Source organism: Eleginops maclovinus, chromosome 13 (genome assembly GCF_036324505.1).
Source record: "Eleginops maclovinus isolate JMC-PN-2008 ecotype Puerto Natales chromosome 13, JC_Emac_rtc_rv5, whole genome shotgun sequence".
Classification (NCBI taxonomy): Eukaryota; Metazoa; Chordata; class Actinopteri; order Perciformes; family Eleginopidae; genus Eleginops; species Eleginops maclovinus.
In genome coordinates, this window is record NC_086361.1 from 18,330,997 (window position 1) to 18,354,416 (window position 23,420).

General features: G+C 39.7%; 1 protein-coding gene across 1 annotated transcript in view; it reads left to right on the forward strand.

Annotated features, from left to right (window-relative positions):
* The window catches only part of adgrb2 (adhesion G protein-coupled receptor B2), a 133,412-nt gene that overhangs the window by 59,957 nt on the left and 50,035 nt on the right, over positions 1 to 23,420 (forward strand). Inside the window, exons 13-16 of the mRNA XM_063899841.1 lie at positions 2,727 to 2,814; positions 3,575 to 3,677; positions 8,183 to 8,226; positions 21,078 to 21,204. Of these exons, the coding sequence (XP_063755911.1) occupies positions 2,727 to 2,814; positions 3,575 to 3,677; positions 8,183 to 8,226; positions 21,078 to 21,204 (362 nt within the window). The remainder of the gene's footprint in view (positions 1 to 2,726; positions 2,815 to 3,574; positions 3,678 to 8,182; positions 8,227 to 21,077; positions 21,205 to 23,420) is intronic.

A 23,420-nucleotide genomic window follows, 5' to 3' on the forward strand; every position in this document is an offset into this window, starting at 1 on the left:
GTGCGCACACAGTTGAACATACACGCATCCCATTGATAGGTTCATGAATCGCTTCACTGAGCAGAGCCTGGGACTGTTCTTCACCGATTTTCGAAGTGACAAACTCCCTCTCTCTCCCCTCTGTCTCTCTCTAACACAAACACACATGCAGCCACTCACTTGGTCTCGTAGACACGTTCACACAAACATCCATACATACAATCCAGCAACGGTTTCATATTTCAAATACGCCATTGCTGGTACATGAATGTAGTTATGCTCCGTTAATTTTGAAATATTATTCCAGCAAGAACCCAAACAACATGTTTCTGCTTTATAATACTGTGTGAAAGACCCACTCATTTGTGACTAACTATTGCCAGTGAGGTGGAACGATGATGATTAGCTCAAATTAAACTAATGTGTATATTAGGAATATTTTGACACCACTCTTGTTTTTGTACTTTTAAGTACAGTGTGTCAACCAATGGGTGGATAGCCTAGCTTAAAAACTGGCTAGCCAAACAGCTAGCCTGGCTCCCTTCAGTGTTTGGAGATACGCCCACTGAAACCTGGAACAATTTACTGAGTATCTTATTTCATCCGTACACAAATACAACCAGAAGGATGACATTTTGGCATTTGGCAACCTCACAATGAGACGGTGTAAGTTGTGTTAATTAGTTGTTTTTTTGAGATGTTGGTAGGCATGTTTTTGAATTTTGGACAGAGCCATACATTTTTTAAATCCTCTTTACCATTAAGCTAAATTAAGCTCATTACTTCCTGGCTCCTGCTTCATACTTAACACAAAGAAGTAATTCTGCTCTTCTCGTTTACCTCTTGGCAACAAAAAAAAAGTGTAGAGGCAGTAAGTGATTATTCTTCATTTTCAACAGCTAAATAGTTTAGAGAATATTATAGTTTCTTGACAACATTGAGAGAGGGTGACAATTAAAAATCAGTCTGCTACGTCAGCGACATTAACAGCAGCATGGATTTATCAATACACAGTTAGGCTACTGACATTTCAGGGGCCATAGATTCTAACTTGCGGAAACCTCAGTCGGGTAATTGATCAATGACAATGAGGCAATCAGGCAGACTAAACTAAAGCCCGTTCACACATGTCCTGCATGAATCGCAATATGGTCCCGCACTGATGGCGTGCCTTCTTCATGCAGATCTCTGGAATCTCTGTGTAAAAGGAGCTAAATACATTTAGTATGGAGTAATACGTTTAGTGAAAATGACTGACCCATAATAGGCACCATTGCAGACATACTGTAGCTTCAGCAAACTTACCGGCTTGCAGCTGACCACCAATCATTTCCATGTTCAGAAAAGAAGAGTTATAAAAAAAAGTCTGTTCCTGGGAAATTAGAGTTTTGTGATTGTCTGAGTTTGTGGTATTAATCATCCTCGTGCCTAGGAGTGCCACACCATCACACAGTGATTTACCATTTACCCACAATACACTGACTTTCTCATTTGCATGGCTTTGCAGACACTGTCCAATTAGGATCCATCACACTCACAGGCGTTCTCATGGTAACTTTGATCAGTTTTTTGCCTCCTCAGTCACACAATTGCCTTTTTTGTCGGGATCTTTTTGTCTCTTCCTCTTTCGCTCGTTGTCGGTCTTGCATAGCTATCTCTCTTCCTGAGTATTACCTCTTAGGCAGCAGGCAGACAGATTTTGGATGAGTCACACAGTACGTCTGATACCATCAGCCCCCTGTCTCATTCTCTTCCGCTCTCTGTGCCAATGATCCTCTGTCGCTTCTCTCAGCCTGAAAGGGCAAAGGAGGGAGTGGCGTCTTTCAACATGAACTCTTTCCCTCATACTTCTCCTCTCTGCCTCCTTTTCCTCCGTGACTTGAGACAAAGTGACATATACAGAGGGACACTACGTCTCTGCGGGAGCCCTTGCTCTTTTTGGTGAAGGAAGACTGAAGGGAGTGGTGGAAGGCAAGGCATTGTAAAGGAGGGAAAAGTTGAAGTGTGGCATGGAGAATGGCATCAAAAACAATTATAATTGAAAAGGGAAAAATACAACATTAAAAAGACATTGTCAAAGGAATGTGGACACACCTTTTTTTTCATTAATTGTTTTAAAGTTAATTGTATGTCAGACCAATGGACTTTTTAGAAATTAGGCTTTTAATAAGCAATAGGTGAGCTGCTAAGGGGAAAGAAATGTACACAAATAGTGGCTTCACACACACAAATTGAGGTTATTTCCCCTGAAATTGTGGAATTCCTAACTTGGAAGAAGAAGTCTGAGAATGAAAGATGTAACTGTCATATCAAGTGCCTCAACTAACAAACTTTTCAGATGTTGATGTATTCAACAGAGCATTTGTCAGTGGCAGCTCAGGAGTAAATAAAAATTAAGCTGAAATTGCTGTTTGATGAGATGAGTTGAAATCTGTGCTTGTTTATTTCACCAACTACTCGGTGTCTTTGCATATAGATAGATTATTAAGTTACCTGGTAAAAAAGATTTGAGGTCATCTCAAAACAATCATAATTTACAGTCTTTCATTTAAACCTTAGAACCACAATTATTTTCCATAGACCTAACTTGTCCTTAAACATGTTCAGCAACCCCTGTCCTTGCAGAAGATAAAAAGAGGTATACAGAACAACATAAATTGATGGAAAGATGGATTTTTAATGTGATTTTTGAAGACTTTTTAAGCATCTATTTTGGCTGATCCGTTGCACATCTTCCTGTGTTTCAGAGACAGAGATGGAGTCAGAATCTCCGATGTATTATGTCATCGGAGCCATCTTGTACAGGACGTTGGGCACCATCTTACCCGCACCAAAGTGAGTACTTCTCATGTGATCCACTGTTTATTCGCTGGCCTTTCTTTTACCTTTTCCTTTTATATTCCCCTCACTCCTTTTTTTAAATTTGTATTTCTGTGCCCTTTCTTCTAATCCAGTTGGACCTCTGTTTTCTCTCTCATGATGTCTATTCTGGATATCACCACTTTTTGAATTGGCCTAGTTATCAGACAAATGTCTTGCATCTCCACATCTTTCTTTTGCGTTTGCAATGTATTTTCGGAAGTCTACAGTGTGCCTCAAATTGGTGGGTCATAAAACGTAAGGAGAACATGCAAACGTATAAGTTAAAAGGAGGTTGTCTAACAGCCACTGTGAAACGGTGTTTGTGCAGGCCCTGGGCTCCTTTTTTCAGGTCAGTGCTCTTGCTTGTGGATGAGCTGGATCTGTTAAAATCCTTTTCTCCCTGTAGCTCTGCTGAATGCTAATAGGTCCAGTGTTCCGTTTCTTCTTTTTTTTTTTAAATACTGGCTCTGGCTTTGACTTTACTCCTTTCCTCATTAGGTTTTTATTTCCAGGTTTTATTATTTATGTATGTATTTATTATGCAAGACACTTCAAAAACTTCTCAAGCTATCTTTCTGTGTTGGTTTGGATTCATGCATGTATATATTTTTTCTCATAAATAACAGAAAATAAAAGCAGCTTACCCTCATTTTAAGAGTCAGGGAAACAATTCAATCCAAAGTTGAATGTGTAGTATCGTTCTTAGTTAACGTTTTTGTCCGTGTCTTTGCAGCCCTCCTGCAGTGATCAACTCCAAGATCCTTACAGTGACAGTACGACCGGAACCGCAACCCAGCAAGCCCATGGTGGTGGTGGAGCTGTCGCCGCTTTTCAATGTAAGTTATTTATACATTTTATTTTAGTTTTCATGCATTACAAAAACCCTGTGTTGTCATCTAGATCATCTCAAAATATTGGAGCATTATTCTTATATTTTCATCATCTCAACTTTACAAAACAACCAGAAAACAACTTATCCTTCCCAAGCAACAGTTTGCATTTTTTGTTATGTACTTGTATTTTGAGCAAGAAAAATACATTTGTTCAAGGCTATAAAGGATTCCTTTTCTCCCAGCTGACCCATGAGTTCAGATGAGAAAGAAAGTGCCGCATGCTATAAAGCGCCATAGTGCTCGTTGAATTGCTTGAATAAATGCAGACCTTTTTGACTTCCTTATTTCACAGTGTCTCCCGGTGCAAATTCAGTTTATATTACCGCGGGTTATTATAAACGACTCGCAGGGTGTCTTCAGTGGGAAGGACTAAGTGCAAGTTTAATTAGAGGCTCTCTTCATGACCTCAATAAGATGTTGGTTTCATTAGCAGTTCTTGTGTGCAGAGGTGGGCACAGTTTTGAACATAACGTTGAATATTTAATAGCTCTCTCTAGATGACACAACACGCACATTTATTTCAAATTGTCAATGAAATCAGTTTTTTTCCTCTGTTTTCGGGACCTGAGGGTCAACTTTATTGCAAAGTGTTTCATTAAAAAGACTTTGTATTCACTCTCCATCCCCCGCCACTCCATCTTCCTGCTTTAAACCACTGAATCAGTATTCAATTATGGCATTTCTTTTTATTTTATATTCCTATTATTCTGCTTTTTAACACTTTTGGCAAAGAAGAGGTACTACGGGTGCTTCCTCAGCAGCTTGATGCTCTTTTCTTCTAACCAGAGGCACCCTGTGGACAGACACTTTTCCTACACGCAGTACAGTACAGGGCTTTATAGCAGTATTAGTAAGACATTCCTGTTCGGCTAAATGGCGTATCATTTAGTCATATATAAATCGCATGGCGAAAACCAACGCAACACAGGACGTTTGCACATGTCAAGCAACATGAATGTTCAAGCCATAAAACTCCTAAATGCTGTCTTCCATTAGGGCCTTCATGCCTGGTAAGTGGAATGTTCCTATATTATGATGCAGGCTTTAAGGGACAAACTTCAAATACAGCATAGATCAATAATTGACGAAAGTGATGTAAAATAAAAGTATTCATTCTACATTAGAAAATGACTATATCTCTGCCACAACAAAAAACTAAATGACATTGTAGAGGATTCAAGTGATTAGCATAATATTCATTTGGTTTCATTTGAAATGCAACCACTCCTCATATCCATAATTGCTACTTCAAATTAATTAGGGTTTTAGCAACTCTTAAAGGCAAAATAAAAGAACAATGTTTTTTATAGCCCAAATAGTTTGTTTTTGTAGTATTGCACTGAAGGACTAGAATGCTTAAAGGAGTTTTAAGACATTTTGGCAAACACACCAATTATCCTTCTTCCCGAGAGTTAAATGAGAAGATCAATTCCACTCTTATGTCTGTTTGTTAAGCAGAGCAGTGTCTGGGATTTAGGAGATTTATTTGCATAAATGTAAAACCCATAAAAAATTGAGTATATGTCACCACCCCGTTTCAGCAGCTGATATTGGATAAAACTCATTCTGGTTCTAGGGATGGTCTATGTTTGTACGTTACCTGAATGCCACTCCAACATGCTTGGAAAGGGGAGAGTTAGTGGTGGGGTAGTCAGTAAGTAGTATCTATATGCCACTAAATCCTACACAGTGCTCATTTAAATATGGAGCAAAGGCGGTTAGCCTAGCTAGCTGCTTACTCCAACTGATCCCACTTTTTGTTTCCATGCTAATCTAAGGTATGCAAGTCTTCTCATTTAGGAGAGAAATAAAATGAGAATAACTAGATCGAGGCAAACTGTACATTCAGTTAAACTGCTGAAGTGTATTAACTTAAAAGGTAGTGTTATCTACACTATGTTCAATATTGCTCAGCTAAGTCAGAACTTCATAAGGCATAACATGCTGAACTGCTATTTCAGAACCAGAGAGGGCATGGAAGTAAAAGAGAGCAGAGTCTTTTGTCCTGGTCATAAGCTGCCGTTGACTTCGACCTTGGCTGGTGTAGATACAGCCGGCTACTGAAGCAGTGTCGTAGAAACAGCTGCCTCAGGCTTCCTTCTCAAAGGGGAGTGTAGGGGTCTCTGTTCACGGTCATGTCTTCACTGACAGGACATCTGCTCCAGACTCCTCACACTTTTCCCAGTTGTTTAAAGTGTGTGGGTGTGTGTTTCTTTAATGTTGAGTAAGAAGAAAAGGGCAATAAATCACTGTTAGCCCTTAGTAGACCATTGGACCCACACCCACTCCTCTAGCTATCCTTCAAATAGGCTTTAAATTATAAAAGGCAGCTATGGTTAGCTTTCCAAACATCAGCCTCAAGCCTCTCTGGTCATCTAACTGTAATCTAGTTTGCTTTCATCAGTCAAAAGGCATCATGCAGGTTACCTCATTTCATCTCTTGAATCTATAATCTTTGATATTAAGTGGCTTTTAAGACTCCCTGATCAGTGAGGTCTTTTACTGTTGCTCCTTTCATCTGATCAGATCAACATATTTCTCGCCAATATGCATTAGGGTTTTTTTTCTTCAATGGATACCACTTGTGGATGTAAATAGCTTGAAGGAAGTTCCTTTGATAGAAAAGGACAGAGCTGTTAGGGTAGACACCATTATTACTGTGCAGCTGTTAGAGTCAGAGACACATCTCTCCCTTTGAGTGGCATCAGTCGAGCAGACGCTGTCATTATGCAACGTATCGGCGCTAAAGAGGAGGCAGACATTGTGGGAGTACATGGGTGTCACTCCCGCAGCATCGTACAGCCGGGCACGATGCACGCTGATTGATAGTTGTATGCTAACAGCGCCCGCTACGCTAATACACGCTCGGGGACATCTAATGTCGGCGATAGTGGCGGTCTGCGCACGATGCAGAACAAAGCGCTGTCATCCATCAATCTGTGTCGCCCAGTCTTTGATCCTGTGTATATAAACCTTGTATCATCCCGTCCTCTCAACTCCATCCATGCAGAGATCTCACGACTCGCTGATTCATGGGAGATCAGTTATGAACTAATCGGAGAAGGAGGGATGACCTTGCCTTTAGGGAAATAAATCATAGTTTAGACTTGAATGTGCCTTGTTCTCTTCCAGTCTGCTCGTTTAAACAGCGTTGATATTGAGAGAAAACCTTCGTTAAGCTCTTTATTCAAATAGAGGTCATTTTTTCAGTTTTTTCTCGGGCTGTGATGAGTCTACTCATTCATTTTTGCTGAACAGAACAGTGTGGCTGTGGATTTACTGCTATAATCCCCTTTACCATAAGGGGGAGCTCAAAGGCAAAGGGCTTATTGCAGGACTCAAGGAGTGACCAACGGACTGGTACAGAGAGGGATCCCTCTGCATCAGTGGGAGAAAGGCATCTCAGTTTTGTGTACCTGATGTAGTCACACAAGAGGCCTGAAAAAGGACCTAGAAAGCATCAGCTTTTTCTCTTAGACTGAACCAGTGTGATACTTTTCATGCTTTTGATTCAGGAATCGATGTGAGAACCAGAATCCAGACATAACACCCACAAAGTTGACCTGAAACAAATCACTATCCAATCCTTATACCAAATGAGGCATGCAGGTTCAAAGTGCACAGTAATTTCTTTAAAAAACAAATCAATGGCCCGATCACTGGAGATCACCAGTGGAACCAGTTGTGATCAGTCAGTTAAAGAGATTGATCCTGTGATTGATTCACTGATTGAGTCTTTTGGAGTCTTCCTCCTCAACCACGAGTGACTGAGCTTTCATTAACAGATTATTCACCAGACCCTTGACCCCAAGCTCTTGGCTCTTGGCTCCAGTGACTTGATTGATTAAGAATCACCTGATTTAGAATGAAATAAAATGTTTTTTTCCCATGTTTTTAATCAACTACTTGAATAAACATGATGATGTTTAGAGATGCAGCATTTATTAAGTACTTAAGCTTGACCAGTTTGTCGCATAAGTACTTTTTATGCTTAAGTGCATTTTACTGCTTTATTGTTGTTTACTTTACTATTTCACGCTGTGGTTGTACTCCGGTAAAGAATTTGACTGCTTTTCCACTACTGGATGTTTATGACCCTAACTTGCTGTGTATTATTGTCCATGAAATTACTTTTTGTTTGTCTCTAACTCTTGCCAATTCATTGCTCACACACCTTCTCTTTTTTTGCAGCAGCAGCTATTTGCTGCTTCGTCCCATGACAATGACTCTTCCTCCATCCTTCCCTCCCACCGTTTGTCTCAATCCTTCTCTTTCATTGTCTGTTTACCTCTCTCCATCGCCCATGCAGCATCACTCTTTCTCCTTTTGCAAAAAGCCATTCCGTCTTCATGCAGCCTCCCTCTCTCACTCATCCTCTCGACTGGCAATAACCGCTTATCTTCTCTTTTCCCGCCCCCTCCTTTTTCCCCCCACCCTGTATCTTGCAGGGTACATCAGATCCACAGTGCATTGTCTGGGACTATGGCAACCCGTAAGTTACTCTAAATGATTTTGATGTGTGCATGTGAGAGAGTGCGATGCATTAGAGCAGGGACTTGTCAGCGTGTGTGGTGCTGTTTATCTTTTTTTGTGTGCTCATGCCCAGTCAAATTAATTTCATTAATGAAGTGAAAACAGTCTAATGAAGTTCCCTGTGTTAGTGTTAATTAAATTAGTCAATGAGAACAAACACCATTCTCTCTGTGTTGATAAGAATTCACAAGAAACATCACTCAGAACGCCTCATTGGAGACGTTTCTTCTTAGTTTTAAGCCTTTTTGTTTGATGTTTTCCTTAACTCAAAACCACGTTGGAGATGTAATTTGTAATTCTGAACAGTGGAAATCTGGCTCAACTTCAACAGTCTTTTTTTTTCTTTTTTTTTTACCACCAGTGACCTGAAGCCATAGGTTTTTCTTCTGTACTGTAGGACACTGACTCGTTGACACTGATGTATGTGGATCATCTAGTGGACTACATGATGTAAACCAGCACTATTGATTACACTGTTTTAACCATTAACCCACAAAGTAATGACTATTTCTGTCAATAACAAAGTAAAACTGGTTCAGGACCATTAAGCTAAGGTTTGGTACCAGGTCATGGTCTCGATACACTTTGATGTGTTTGAATGGTCCTTATCTGCTACCCATGCCAGGAAAGCTGAACAGATGCAACCCTTTCTCTTATAAAATACAGTAATAAACCACTCATTTCAGAGTCAATGGATAACATTCACTGGTAAGTAGGGTTTATGAAACACTACACATGTTGTTAGGCCAATAAATGATCAAGAAATGATCCTGGTTTTGGATAAATATTACAAATTTGACACATCTTGTCACATGCTCCAGAAACATATTTACTGGAAAGGATATTGATAGGACAGAAACAGACTGATGACAGTTAACATTTTGCATTTAATAAAGGTTAGCATTTAATTTTGAGCTTGAAAACAGCAGTTAACAAAAACATTTCCACTTCTTTCTGGCTTGTTCTGGAGCTTTGGAGTGTATCACATGTTCCTTAATAGCGGATTAGGTTTGCTGAGTATGGATAGTTCCCGAAAAAACTGAGCAAACATTATCTGCGAATGAAGACTGTGAAATATGCTTAACAGCTCCAGAACACTTCAGTAAGTGGATCTTGGGTGGAGATTGATTTGTCAAGTGTTGGATTGTTAATTTGATTTAAACATGCCATACAGGTGCCAAGGTTGAAGGTAACTTTCAACAGTGACAACGAGATGGATGACAAAACATTTTGGTCAGCTCAGCTTCCCCGTCAGGATAATATTATACAGTAGTTTATCCAGTTCTAGAGGAGCAGCTCTCAGGAGACCAAAGCACACAATGGGGCCCGAGGTTCAGAGGACAGTATAAGACATTCTGTAACTTATCAAACTATACCTCTTCATCTATCAAGGTGGGAGAGGAACAAAGCTCTGCAAAGTCAATTAACTAGCCGGCAGATTACAGCTGCAATCAAATTAAATGTGCAGACGTAACCAGGGCAGGGAGCCAAACAGAATATAGAGTGGCAAGGTGGCAACGATGTCTATCAACCATTCATACTCAAAGTGGGAAGGAATGTGGAAAACATCCAAATGTCTTTGCCAGGAATAAAGTAATATGTTTGCATACATACACAGCAGGGAGTTAGACGCAGATGGTTCGAAGCTTTCACACACAAAACATACGCACTCACCAGGACCAGTTAGTTTGACACTGAAATACAAGCGATAAAAACAGAATGTTCCCGTTATTATAATTGATTGTGATTATTCCTTAGCTATTTTAAGCTCCCAAACCTGTTCTCATCACTCCTCAACAATCATTTTGAGGAAGTGTGTTTACATTATGGGCTAATCCAGAGACCTTTTTTGTGCCTAACAGTATGAGCTCATTGGAGCATGCTGTTTCTTGCACAGAAGTTTTTTGGAGTAGGAGATGAAAAAATAATCAATTAGTTGTCAACTTTTTATCGCAAACTACTACTACTAATACATACTGTACAATCCTCCATTTGATTCCTTTTGCTGGGCAGCAGATCTTGACTAAGGCTGCGTGCGCAGTAGATATGGGCAGAGAACATGTTGTACAAAGCAGCGGATTGTTTGCTGGAGGATATCACCTCTCTCAACCTGGCTGTCTCTCTAACTCAGCCACAGGCTTTGAGGTTGAGCGGGGGGTGGAGAAGAGGTGGAGAATGTATAGATAGCAATGCGGAGGAAGGGCGAACACAGCACCAGCTGAACCAGACAGCAGGAGAACAGAAGTACAGCTCGGAGACGTGATCATAACTTTTAACCTTTCCCCTGTATATGAACACTGTATTTGGTTCGCACAGAAGCAGCCATATTAAAGAAGCAAAACAGATTGCATCCTGTATCTTTTCCATTAATTATTATAATGTCGGAGTAATGTGTACTTACCCGGAGATCAGAAGCTTAAATCTCTAAAGCCTACTGTCATCCCACACAATTATCTGTGTGCATGTTTTTTTTCTTCAAGCAGTAATTGTATATTTAGAAATCAGCAAACAATTTTGGTGTAAGCTCTCTCCCATTTATGTTCTTTCTGAGCTGGCTAACTTGGCCAACAGTTTGTGGCACTCACAGTTCATCTCAGTATTTATGTGTGAGTGTTTATTTATTTATTTTGCCCCTAACAGGCCCATATGTCGAAACCATCTGTCCACCCAAATTGCTGCGCCCGCTATGTCTCCCTGTCATCCCCCTATGTGCCCGACTCCTACTCTCATTCATTTGCCTTGCCGAATACGTACTGATATGTTTAGCTATCATAAAAGTTTTACAAGGTATGAAACCAGAAGCTCAGATTTTTGGAAGCAAAGAAGGTTACCTGGAATAAAAAATGTACATGTGTTCTGAGCATGTCTGTAGGAAGACTTTTCCACCTTCAATCTTGATAGGGTTATTTCTCCAAAGTGTGTTTCATCTTTCTGCCATACCTCAATAACTCTCACTCTCCTCCATGGGAAATGATGATGTGCTGCTGCGTGTTTGCTGACCTTGCCTCTGGCATCTCCGAGCTCTGACCCTCACTCGAATTCCGTATGGGATGTCTGGCTGAAGCCCAACTGATATACACATACTAAATGTACCAGTGCGGTACTTATTTTTGTATATGTGCCTCTCTCTGTGCTTCACTGATTCTATAGCTGCTGCTTTTTGAAGAAGAACAAACCGCTTTATGCTGGCATTTATGAAATATACAATGCACTATGCATTGTATATTTCTTTTTTAAATTTCAAATAAGCTCATAAACAACACACTTTCAAGGACAAAGCTCAAATGCATTATAGGCAGACAACTGAGCAATCTCAATTGAAAGCATACTTAAAAATGGGTCCCACAAGTGAGAGATTAATACATATACACTTTAGATTGATGGATGACAGTAAGCCTTTGGAGGGTTGAGGGTCACTTAATCCTATTTCTAATCCCCAGTGGTCTTCTGCTTGATCGGGGATCAGTGGTTAAAGGCCTGGGAACCCCTCCCTGCTCCCACCACCATACAGTAATAACAGCCTGGTGTGCAGCACAAGTAGCTTTAACGTCCCTGATCTGACATGGTAGATTGACGCTTGCTCCGGGCTATGAGTGATCTGGCACTGCTATTGGCTCTGGCACCGAGAAAGGTTTCAACCTTAAATAAAAGTAAAAAGTCAAAGGAATATTTCATCTGTGCACTGCCAAGAACTAGCTGGACACAAATCTGGCCAAAATGTAATCACATTTATTTCACAAAAAGGCATAGCGACAAGGTCTGACCTTAGCCAAGTGTATGATACTTTTATCATTCTTGTGGCAGCGTAACGGCCATTTATATGCCATCGATTACTCTCCTCTGTAGCAAACAAGCAGATAAATGAATGAAGAGAATACACTACATAAATTCAGTGTGAGTTTTTCACCCTCTTGAATACTTAACACTTTGTATGGAAGTAACAAAAAATGTAGCCTCAAGTCGCTAGCCTTTGCCAGAGATGACAAGCCTATAGAGTCAGATTTTCACTTGACCTTTAACATGTTCATTTGGTATAGAAAATGCATGAATGCTATACAGACCCTAACCCTGGGGCTAAGGCATATAGTTAAGCCTAAAAATAGCATATACCAGTACCTTTAACAAGTACATTTTACAAGACCAACTAACACCTGCTAAAATATTCATTTTATATACATTCTCAGTGTCTCTATTGTAATGTTATGTTTAGTAGGCTTTTGTGCCTCACCATCTGGAAAGCCTTGTATTAGTTTTCCTCTTCCACATTACTTGTGTATATTTCCTCCATGCCGTCAAAGAGACACGCTTGAAAACGTCCACACACTAACACACTTAACGGCAGACACCAGAAGGGGGGGGGGGGTGGAGGACTGACAGGGGCTTGCTCCACTTTTCCATCTGACAGAGCAGAGGGGATCAAGACTGTGTCAAACAGCGAGCGAGTCAGCACGGGAAGAGGGAGTCGGCCAGTAGGGCTTATGTGGGCTCTGCCTCCATTGGACGTTACAGACAGGCTCTCAGCTCATTTCCCAGCTATCACAACTGTCCTTGGAGAGCGCCTTAACATGGTAGCTTCAATTCTCAGAAAACAATACTCAGGTTCTTGTTAAGGACAGTTAGCTTAAGGGCACTTTGGGTGCTTTAAATAGATGTTGAGATCAGACCTAAGTAGTCAGATCTGAACTTTAGATATGATTTATTTCTGCTACTGGACTCTAAGGATGAGTGTGGGCTGCTTGCTCTTAAGAAAAGTTCTCCTTTCTTGCTTGGGTGATGAGGTTATGTAAAGCACGTGAGGGTTGTTAGGTTAGACTTTTTTACTTGATGCATAATGTAATTGAGTGCGTCATCATGTGACCTGGGGAGTGGCATGGTTTACTGTATATTACTGTACAGCCAGGGATAGTTTAAGAACTGCTGCTTTTCCCCTGGGCGACAAATGATGTTAGGCATTTGTAGTGGTTAGCATTTGAAGCTTAGATTAGAAGTAGAGGAAAAGAAGACTTGCTCCCTGCTGTCAGTTGGAATACCTTGCCTTCTTGTTGTTGCTCATTAGCAGTTTTTCAACAACTGGGTAAGTAGCATCTAACTCTGCTTTTTAAAATCTATTCCAGGTAATGTTGTAGCTGTTTTGTTCAGATCTCCTGACTGAATCTGTGCAGCAACTTCTCTCTTACAAGATCATGTAACCTGAGTCAAGTCCTGTATTTGCCTCACGCTTAGCTTGTTGACTCGCAGATTATCTTCTTTTCTTTTGTGCACCTGCAAGTAGACTGAGAGGGCACTGGGTAAGTGCTTTGTGATATTCAGAGATGTCCCATGGGCCCGAAGAGTGCTCTTTGAGCCCCTGACAAGATGAGAAAACATTTTTACGGGAAGTATATATTTTTTTTAAATGCTGGGTTGCAAAAAATAAAATAATATCCCTTTCAGAGTTTTTTTAGTATCATGATTAATAATCCATTTCCTGCAGTAGTAACTTTCCTCCCAGCCATGCGCTCTGTCAAATGCAGGCAGTCAGGATGGCAAGCTTTATGACTGTAGCTGTAACCTGAATCTCTGCTTTTCCTGTTTGCTTACTAACTTGCACACCAGGAAGAAAGATAATCCTAGCAAAGAAGCTTATAAATTAGCCCATGGCCATGCCAGAGAGCAGATCAGGGAGGTGGAGGTCAATAACAAAGCATCCTCGCACGAGAATGAAAGAAGCATGAAGTAAGGTTTTTATACGACATCGTCACAACATGAGCTACAAGAGAGAAAAGCAGGATTAAGCAAGGACAGTTACTTTTCTCTGTTAAACATCTATTCAAGTTACATTTTAAAAGTCAGTGAACAACATGTAGAAATCAATCGCTATGACTGAGTTACTAGTGTTGTAAAGTCCTAATGTACTCTGCTATACAAATAAATCTAAGTGTTTACTTCTCTGGCCTTGTGCAGGACACACATTCTCATTGTGTCTTTTATTTATGCAGCCACAATCATTATGAACGTATTCTGGTGAGAGATGCCTCATTCAGAATCATTCCATAACACATGGAACTCGCATCAATAAATATTTCATGTTTGAGTTACCACTAAAAGGATAACATTAAGAAACTTAAGTCGTACGCTTTTGCACATAAACTTCACAGCAAGCCTCAGATAATCTCACAGCATGTTCTTGTGGTTATAAACCCCATCTTTACATCAGATGTTACGGAGTTAATATCTGGGTCAAATACATTTATGCATGCAGACAAAAACATGTTGTGAAATGCAAACACGAGCCCACATTGTGGTGAACACTGTGTCAATGTGGGCTGGTCAGTCCCGCATAAAAGATGCTATGAAAGGTTGAGTAAGTACAAATGATTTTTATCACGTGAAGATTTGCTTCAGTGCTTTCCAGCTGTATTGAGAGTAAAAGGCCAATGTGCGCTGACTCTGGAGAATGAGCATTCGAGCTCCCTGGCGGGCGGGGATGCAATATTCAACAGACTATATTCCATCAACTAGAATAGATGTTTTTTCTTCCCCCTCTTTCCTTTTTTTTTCCGTGGTGTCAATGAGGAAACTTTATTCCTCTTCACAAAAAAAGATATTCAACAGTGCTTTCTGTAATAAATAACTTAAATGTGGGCACTATCAGATACCTCCATTAGGCTGTGTGGTGAAAATGTGTTCAAAGGATGGGCTGAGTTTTAGTTAAAACTAATCCGTACAGAATTATATTTAAAAATGAAAAAAAAACATACATATATTTTTCATTTGAATGATAAACCTTGAAACATTTGAAGCTTCAACAAAAAAAGGAAATACAAATAACAGTACGATAAATGACACATTCTTTGGCTAAATGTAAACCCATACTGCCAAGCCACCGGAGGACCTAACCATTGTGGGTGTAAATCTGTGCGTATATTTCTCATTAAGTGTACTTTACAGTTATCGGAAGTACTACTGTACCTTGTGGCACAAACTCAATCACCATAGAGGTATTGGAAGATAAAGAAAAGGATGTTTAGGTAAACCTTTTCAGAGTTTTACACTTATTTTTCTTCTGGTTAACCTCTGCTCTTGAAGGTCTGATGTAAATAGGCCCTTTTTGGACAGCAGCCACTTTGACCTGTCATACAGTAAGTGCACAGGAGGTATTAAAAGCCTTCCCAACAGCTCTGTTCTTATCAAGTGCCTACAGTAATAGGTCATGACTGGGTCACAGAGCCACTATGCACAATAGCATAAATCGTGAGCAAAAGGGAGCCAAATGATAATTTTGTGCATGTGTGACCATGCAATATTACATGTGTGAACTATAGACTTCAGAGTTGTAAAGCTACACATCACCCCACCTTAACACGGTGATGTTAATCAAGAACAAAATAGAGGTCTATCAGGCAAACTAAAAAAGAAAATTAAGACTAATGTTGTTGTGTTATTGTAATGCTAAATTCTAGGGTAAAGATTGAAGACAGTAAATCACTTTATTTAAAACATGACTGAGCATCCTACTTGCCTTGTGCTGACGTACAGTGGTACGTTTTAACCCATTGCAGCTGTGTCCACTTTAGACTACTTACCTCCATGATCCTTAAAATCCCTCTCTACTACAACAAGCCCTCTCATTTCCACTAGGCCTTTCTGTACATGACTCATTAGCTCTCAGTTTCAATGTGTGTCACTATCTCTCACTCTGTTTCAGACCATGAATAGCCACAGTTCTCTTTTTCTAAAGCGTTATAAAACATCAAGGAGTATATGCAGCAAATTGCTCAGAGACTTCACCATATCATGCTTTGCATATTAAACCGGATACCTCTGACTTCTAAAGACATGACAGCAATTTGACTTGAAAGTGCATTCTATGTAATGAGGATAAGTTTTGTTATTTGCATGCTATTGATTTCCATCAATGTGTGAAATTCTTTTGTCATCCCTCAATGCCTTCATGTCTTTGCATTTATTGCTGTTTGCTTTATCCCCGTACGCATTTTTAGATCTTTCATCTGTGTAATAGCTTTGACTGCCTGTACTTCTTGCCACTGATGACACATTTTGCCAGCAATGAGCAATGGACAGAGTGTGCAATTTTACTACTAAACTGTATTTTGTGTCCTCGGTCGTCTGATGAATCAGGTTTGACAGTGTTTGCCAGCAGCTGAAATTAGCTGATAATGTTAATCCCTATTACATCAATGACAGCTATGTAGAACAACATTTTCCCATGTAAAATTGGTTCAAATATTTAGCAGTGACAACACTTTAAATGTTGCCTACATACATCAGCCCCTATGAAAGGGCTTAGTGTCTGTGTTCGTCCATCTAACTTACAGATACTATGTCATCTTTGCCTGTTTGAATGAGAAACATTGGCCCCACATTTTGTGTGTTTGGAACGGAAGGTAGCTTTTATAGTGACATTACCTCCATGAAGCTCAAATCCCTGCATCAAGCCCTTCAACTTAAGAATTCAAAGCATGTTTAACCTTTTTTTTTCTTTTTCTAAAAAGGCTGCAATTGGCTTTCATAGCATTGCCCTTTCCGTCAAGGGTTGGGGCCGATTCGTTCTCAATGGACATAAAAGGTTACTTTATGCTGTGGCTCAGGAAGAATTTTTCTTATTTTTCTTAACACTTGCAACATCTTTCTGCAAACAGTTAGGAAACCAATCGGACAGTATAAGCAAACTTTTGAGGTATGATGCTTTAGTGCTGAATTACAGCATCATGAATTATTTTGACAGCTATAGGCTGGTTTGTTATGGCACACTCATTCACGTTTCCACAATGAATTTGTATATATTTGACCACTAATATCTTCCTCAGATCAAAGCTAAATATGTCCAATATTGTGCACAAGGACCAAATAAGCTTCCTGGAAAATGCATGAAATGTACTTCAATCTCAGCTGTACTTATGCATGTGTTTGGTGCCAATTAGCTACTTTCATAATGCTAACATGACAAACTATAGGAAATGAAATAGCAGCAGGAGTTGAAATCAAAGAAGCAGCTGCTTAACTCCCGTATAAACCCACTTGCAAAGTTTTTTGGTGAATGACTTGTAGTAACATTAAAAAGCATTGAGAACCAGAGTAAATAATTCAATGTTACAACCTTATTCTTCAATCCTGACAGTATTGGTAAGCCTTTCTAGTCTATGTTTAGTTTAAACTTTGTTGGCTCATTTTCTGTAGCCACTGTAGCATGACAGAATAGTGGAATTGGCCAGCTAGCTAATTACCTAGCTTGTTAATTTGACTTATTGCCACCCTGAACTAAGACAGGTCACCTGGCTTGTTAACTGCTTTCTTTCTCGCCAGATGCAACCACACTTCACTGCCCCATTCAAGTGTGTTGTCAACAACTGACACTGTCCCTTTTTTTCACTTGCAAATAACCAAAGAAAACTGTTTGAAGTCCTTTAGCTCTGTGCTAATATGATGGACATGTTAGACGTCACAGCTTCTAGCGAGAATCATTTTAGATCGTTTAATGTGAGCAAGTTAGCATGCCGACATTGGCATTAATATCAGAACCCTGCTGTTCTTCACTAGAGCCTCACAGATCAAATCCCATTCCAGTAGACCCGTAATCATGTTGAATTGATATATTGGATTATGGCTCAAGTCAATCCGGACAATCTGTGTGCTCCCCATGTGCACTGAGGGATAACTACCTGTCAGAATAAAACCCACTCTATCATCCATCAAATAAAACTTCACTTTTTGTCAAAGTCGAAACCAAACAACAGATGCATCGAATAATGCAATGCCAGCAAATATGATGGTGTTAAATAAATTTACTTATCTCAGCATTTGTTTGGATCATGCCACATGTATATCTTTCCGTATACATTGGGATCCCTGGGCTATAAACAAACTATACTATAGTTATACACCTCTTAATACATCTGGGTTCTGTTTTCCATGATAAGAGTAGTCGGCGCAGCTCCTGGCTAAATCAAGTGCTACAACAAAAACACAAAACAAAAGTTGTGTCCTTTTTAATCTTTCTTTGCCAGCTTAGCAACACTGATAATATAGTAGTTATATGAGCCCAGCGGGGCCAACAGCAGTCGTGTGTTTCAGAAGCCGCTGTCTGCAATATCAAAGATCAAACTTTGTGAGTGCAATATAACTATACAAAAGTCAAAGCTGCCTTTGTGCTGAAAGACATCAATAATGAAACCCAGCAAGATACGAGTCAATGTTGTTGGAAATCTAGCAGCTTAACAAAAAGGTAAAAGATTAACTATATTTCTGGGTTTATCTTTAGCCACCCCCTGTTGTGAGCTGTCAGACAGTTTCTCATTATCCCCACTTCCTGTTTGCTGCTAGTCTGCCATTGAGTACTTGATGTGTCTGTCCTTGTTACATTAGATCATTTGTGTGCATGAATATGTGACGTGCATACTTTCACATGTGCATCTTCTGTACTTTAAATCAATCAACATGCATAATTCAGTATGCCACATTTGCTTATGTAGCATACAATACTCACTCAGGGTACAGATGGCTACGTTTTTTCTGGTGTGGATGAAACCATTTGTTAAAACTGTACTTGACATCTCTTGGGACTTTGCACACACAACGTACATGATTTATTTTGAGTGATCACTGTGTGAATCATTGTAAGCTCAATTGGTACCACATGTAAAAAAAATGATAAATGAGAAAAATAAATGTTACCTGAAAAACTTAAATGTACACGACTTTGAAGATGTATTTCAATAGGTAACAAGTGCATGTATTCTCTCATTCAACTTCTTTGACTCACAAAGAAACACACAAATCTGGGCACCATGTTGCTTCCTGTCAAGCTGTGTGCTGTGACTCAATTTCGGGTCTTCGGTGTTTGAAGTGTCACTGTGTAGTTGATGATCATCAGGGAACTGCATTCACATCTCATTACTGACAACGTGAAGCGAGTGTGTTTGTGTGTGTGCATTTCTTCATATTCAGATATACCTTTGAGAATTAAGGATGATACCCTCTTGTCATTTAATGTCATCCTGATTGTGTTTGAGTGGCCTGTCATAGTAGAAGTATATTTAGTCTTGAGTGATGTATTGTGTCGTGCTCCGGTAAAATGTTCTTTAATCATTTTGATGCCTTATTTGATCGACAGTAGAACAAACATCATGGATTTTTTTTTTGTCAAGATGCAGAAGCAATTCAACTTGTTCCTTTGATAAATATCGATGATTTTTGATGTTTAGATGATGAGTTAAATAAAGCTACTTATAAATATAAGCAGAAAAGTCAACAATCAATCATTATTTCCAGAGTAGAGAAAAAGCTGGAGAACAAATATCAACCATTTTTGCCAAGTGTTTTAATCTACTTTTTATGTGTACGTTTTTGAAAAATAGTATACTATATTTTTCCTTCTTGGGTCTTCCCATATTAAAGGTACACATAGCCACATAGTAGGGCAGCTCAAGGAGTTTTGTAATATTCTTACGTCCAAAGGGATGTCTTTTTTGGATGTTATTTCTCAAGATGCATTTGATACAAAAGGCAACAAGCCAGCTTATCATTTCTCAGAAATTGTCACCAAAGTCCTTCCCTCAAGATGTAAGTGGTGCTCAAATATACAATTTCACCAATCTTTTTAGAATACTGAGTGATTTGAAGATTGTAAATATTATGCATCCTAATATTTTGAAGTCCACACGACTTGTCTCTCTATCAACACTGTTGTTGTCGAAAGTGATTGTGGTCATTGCCATCAGCTCAAGAAGAGATAATTAAGTTCTTACTTATTAGTGGGGAATGAACCATGTACACAGTACTGTCCGGTTTCTCACTTAAATGTTAAGAAGGCCTGATTGATGTAATTTGACACCACCTTCTCCAAACTGAGCCCCTCCCAGGGAAAACAATACAATACAGAAGTCTCTTATTTGAAATTCCCAAAACAGTTTTGGCAGAAATAGTGTGTTGACGTAGTTCTCCTTACATATTGTACGATGATGAGTTCTTGTTGCCTCTGTACCCATGACTCATTGGTCGCTTTGGCCCAAACACCTCTGTAGCTGATCCTACTGTGGCTGTCCCACACTGTGTCTATCTATCTCTGGTATCTAGAATAGTGTATCCAGGGTTAAACATAAGGTTAATGTGTAGTTTGAGCTGCCAGGCTAATTAGAGCAGTTGGAATCGTATTGATCGACCTCTACTCTCAACCTTCTATTTAGGGCATAAAGAGGGAAGTGGAAGGGAGGGGGGCAAATGAAGGGAGGTGGTGTGGGCTAATACAGTGTACAAGGTTGTATGTGATTCTAGGCAGTGTTATACCCAGTAAGGTGTTGCGTGTCAAAGCAATTGACCATTTAGTGCAGAACAATCCCCATCCACTGTTTAAGCTGCACTAGTCTTTTGTTAAATGTTAGCTGATGCAACCTTTTACATTTGGCATCAAGGCTTCAAGTCTCTTAGGGTATTCTTCCAAGAGCTGGAAAAGAGAAAAGACAGGAACAAAGATGAGAAAGAAAGTGTTTAGGGTGCCAAACACGGAGAGGGGTTAAGAACAAGTGAGGTGACATTGGCTTCTAATGCCAGCGGAGTAAAAGAGCCTGTCAGTGAGTTGGCGTGCGTGTGGCCATGACTGCATATTCATCCTAAAGAGTGAATGGGTGAACTTGGTGAACTTGATGCTCCAACTTCTGAAACTGTCTGTCCCTCTTTCAACCCTTTCTTTGTATTGGAATTTCCTATGGATGTGTTTGGTCATTTGACAGCTTTTTTGTATGTATTTGTCTCACAGTTGCTGTTTATGTCCCCTGTGCCACCCCCCACTACCCCCCTTCTCCCCACCTCCAGGGAAGCTGGCGCAGAAAACTGGGGCACAGAAGGCTGCCAAACGCTTGCGTCAACCACTGTCCACACCAAATGCCTGTGCAGCAGGATATCCACCTACGCCGTGTTAGCGCAGCAAGCTAAAGACCCGGTGAGTCAACTATGCAAAGACTGATGTACTTTGTGGGACAAGGGGGGCTAACAATGCAACAACTACCTGGGGCCAGGTCAGTAAGCTTGACTTGTAGTAGTAGGATTTGGATAGCATCCCCATCTGTTGGATTTGACACTAAAATAGAACAGGCGTTTAAGGCTTTCCTTGTTCGTCTTTCATATTGTTGTCTTACTTTATACCAAGTATATTTTCCTTTGCTTACAAAAACAAATAGTGTGCTGAGTAAACAGATCCATCAATGTTTACGATTGTCACAGTATAAGAAGCTGTTTTGATCAGTTTGTGTTATAATATGTTGACCGGCAGTGACTCTCCGCAATATGAAACTTTTTCATTTACTCGCTTAAACTTGGAGAAGGTCAGGCTGTTCAGTGAGCTACTTCCATGTGATGGGAGAGAGACGAGGCGTCAACAGAAAAAGAAAGACATTTTATTATGTCTGTGATTGTGCCGGCAGCGCATAAACCGGTGCTTCTATAAATAGTTCACGTGGCTTGCAATGTGTGTTTGACATGATTAAAGAAGGCTTTTTAGCAGTTCAGGGTAATGCGTGTTCTGATGCATTGACCCATTCTCCTGTATTTATTTTGTGCTAATGGATGTCCAAAGACCTGACAGCTCACCTTCCTCTCACTGCCACCCTCTTCATCCAACAGACTCACGTTCATTCATTGTAAAACATCCCACATAGTCACCTGTTTATTTCACGACGTCCTTCTATACACACATAACCCACTTTAATATTTATACCCACTTTCTGGCTCGCCTCTGATTTATTTGCCATTGCTATTTTCAGATTTCCCCTCCTCCGTTCATTACCCTTCTCTTCACCTTGTTAACACTTTCAGTTGTTGTTCCTACTTTTTGCCACAGCTCTTTGACTGCTGTGGTCACAAAATGTTCCCTGGAGCTTTGGTTGTTAATTTCTCTCCATAGTTGCTTCATACGAATACCAATGAGAGTAGTGATTGCTTTAAATGATGCGAGAGTGTTAGATTCAATAAGAAATGCAGTTACATGCTTGAATCTAAGAGTCGTGTTTGGGGAGAAGAATTTTCTATCTTTTAAGGGTTAGGATAGAAAATAGAACCAGCTAAGTAGATACTAAGTAAGCACTGCAGGGTAACTCCAGGTGTCACAGAAATTGAAATTGATGGTGAGGAATGGAGGAAATGTTCAACCCAACAGAGAAGGCAGGCTGGTGTCAGCTGTCAGGGAGAACGAAGAGAGAGAGAATGGAAAAGGAGAGTGCAAAATGCACTGAGTAATAATGCATTTACAACCAGTGTCGCTAAAATAAAGAGCTGTGTGCTAATGTGGATCTCTATCCCTGTGTAACATTTAAGTGTGAAACATTACCTCGCAATATAACTCAGAGGTGTTGTGCATATCCCCTTGCATTGGTTAGTCACATGGTTAATACAATGATCCTATAAGTTTATGAAATGGTTTTTAATATTTCTGACTTATTTCTGGTTAGATGACTTTCATACTACGATACCCATGAACGTTAGCCATTGCTCTGGGGAAGAAGTCTGCCATCACTGAAGCAAATGTAAAGCTTAATTAATGCAGTAGCCGAAAAACATGTTGTTATAGTTAACAATTTATATACGGCATTGACTTAAAGGACCTTAAATTAGTTCATTTAAGCTCCAGATGTCATTATCAGTGGGCATAACCTTTAGCTTCTGATTTTATTTTAAACATTTCTATTCTCATTGGCTTAAACAGCTTTATAAAAGATCCTGACACTTTTTCATTGAATTAATTTGAAACCCCAGAAATAGAAATGGACAGTTGTCCAAAAGTGTTGCTGTTACTCGTGAAACAGAGCTGTGTTAAATAAATTGCTATATATTAAAAGGGAGAGACCACACTTTATGAAACAGCTGCATGAATGCTCATTCGGGAGTATTAAGTCATTTAATCCATCCAAATGTGTACTTCCTTGTACTCTTTATGTTCTTGTTTGAAGCACTAGACAACTAAATTGATTATTATTCTTGAGTGTGTTGCTGAAAAGTGTCAAATATACTTTTTGGCTTGATGATATACACCTCCAATATTCAGTTGGCATGTCAGTCGAGCAATCTGACTATGTTGTACGAGTTATTAGTTTTTTCCCTTCTTCTCTTCTCCTGGAAATTCCCCCCTCCTTTATTTTTTTATTAAGTGTAAAGAGGGTCAAA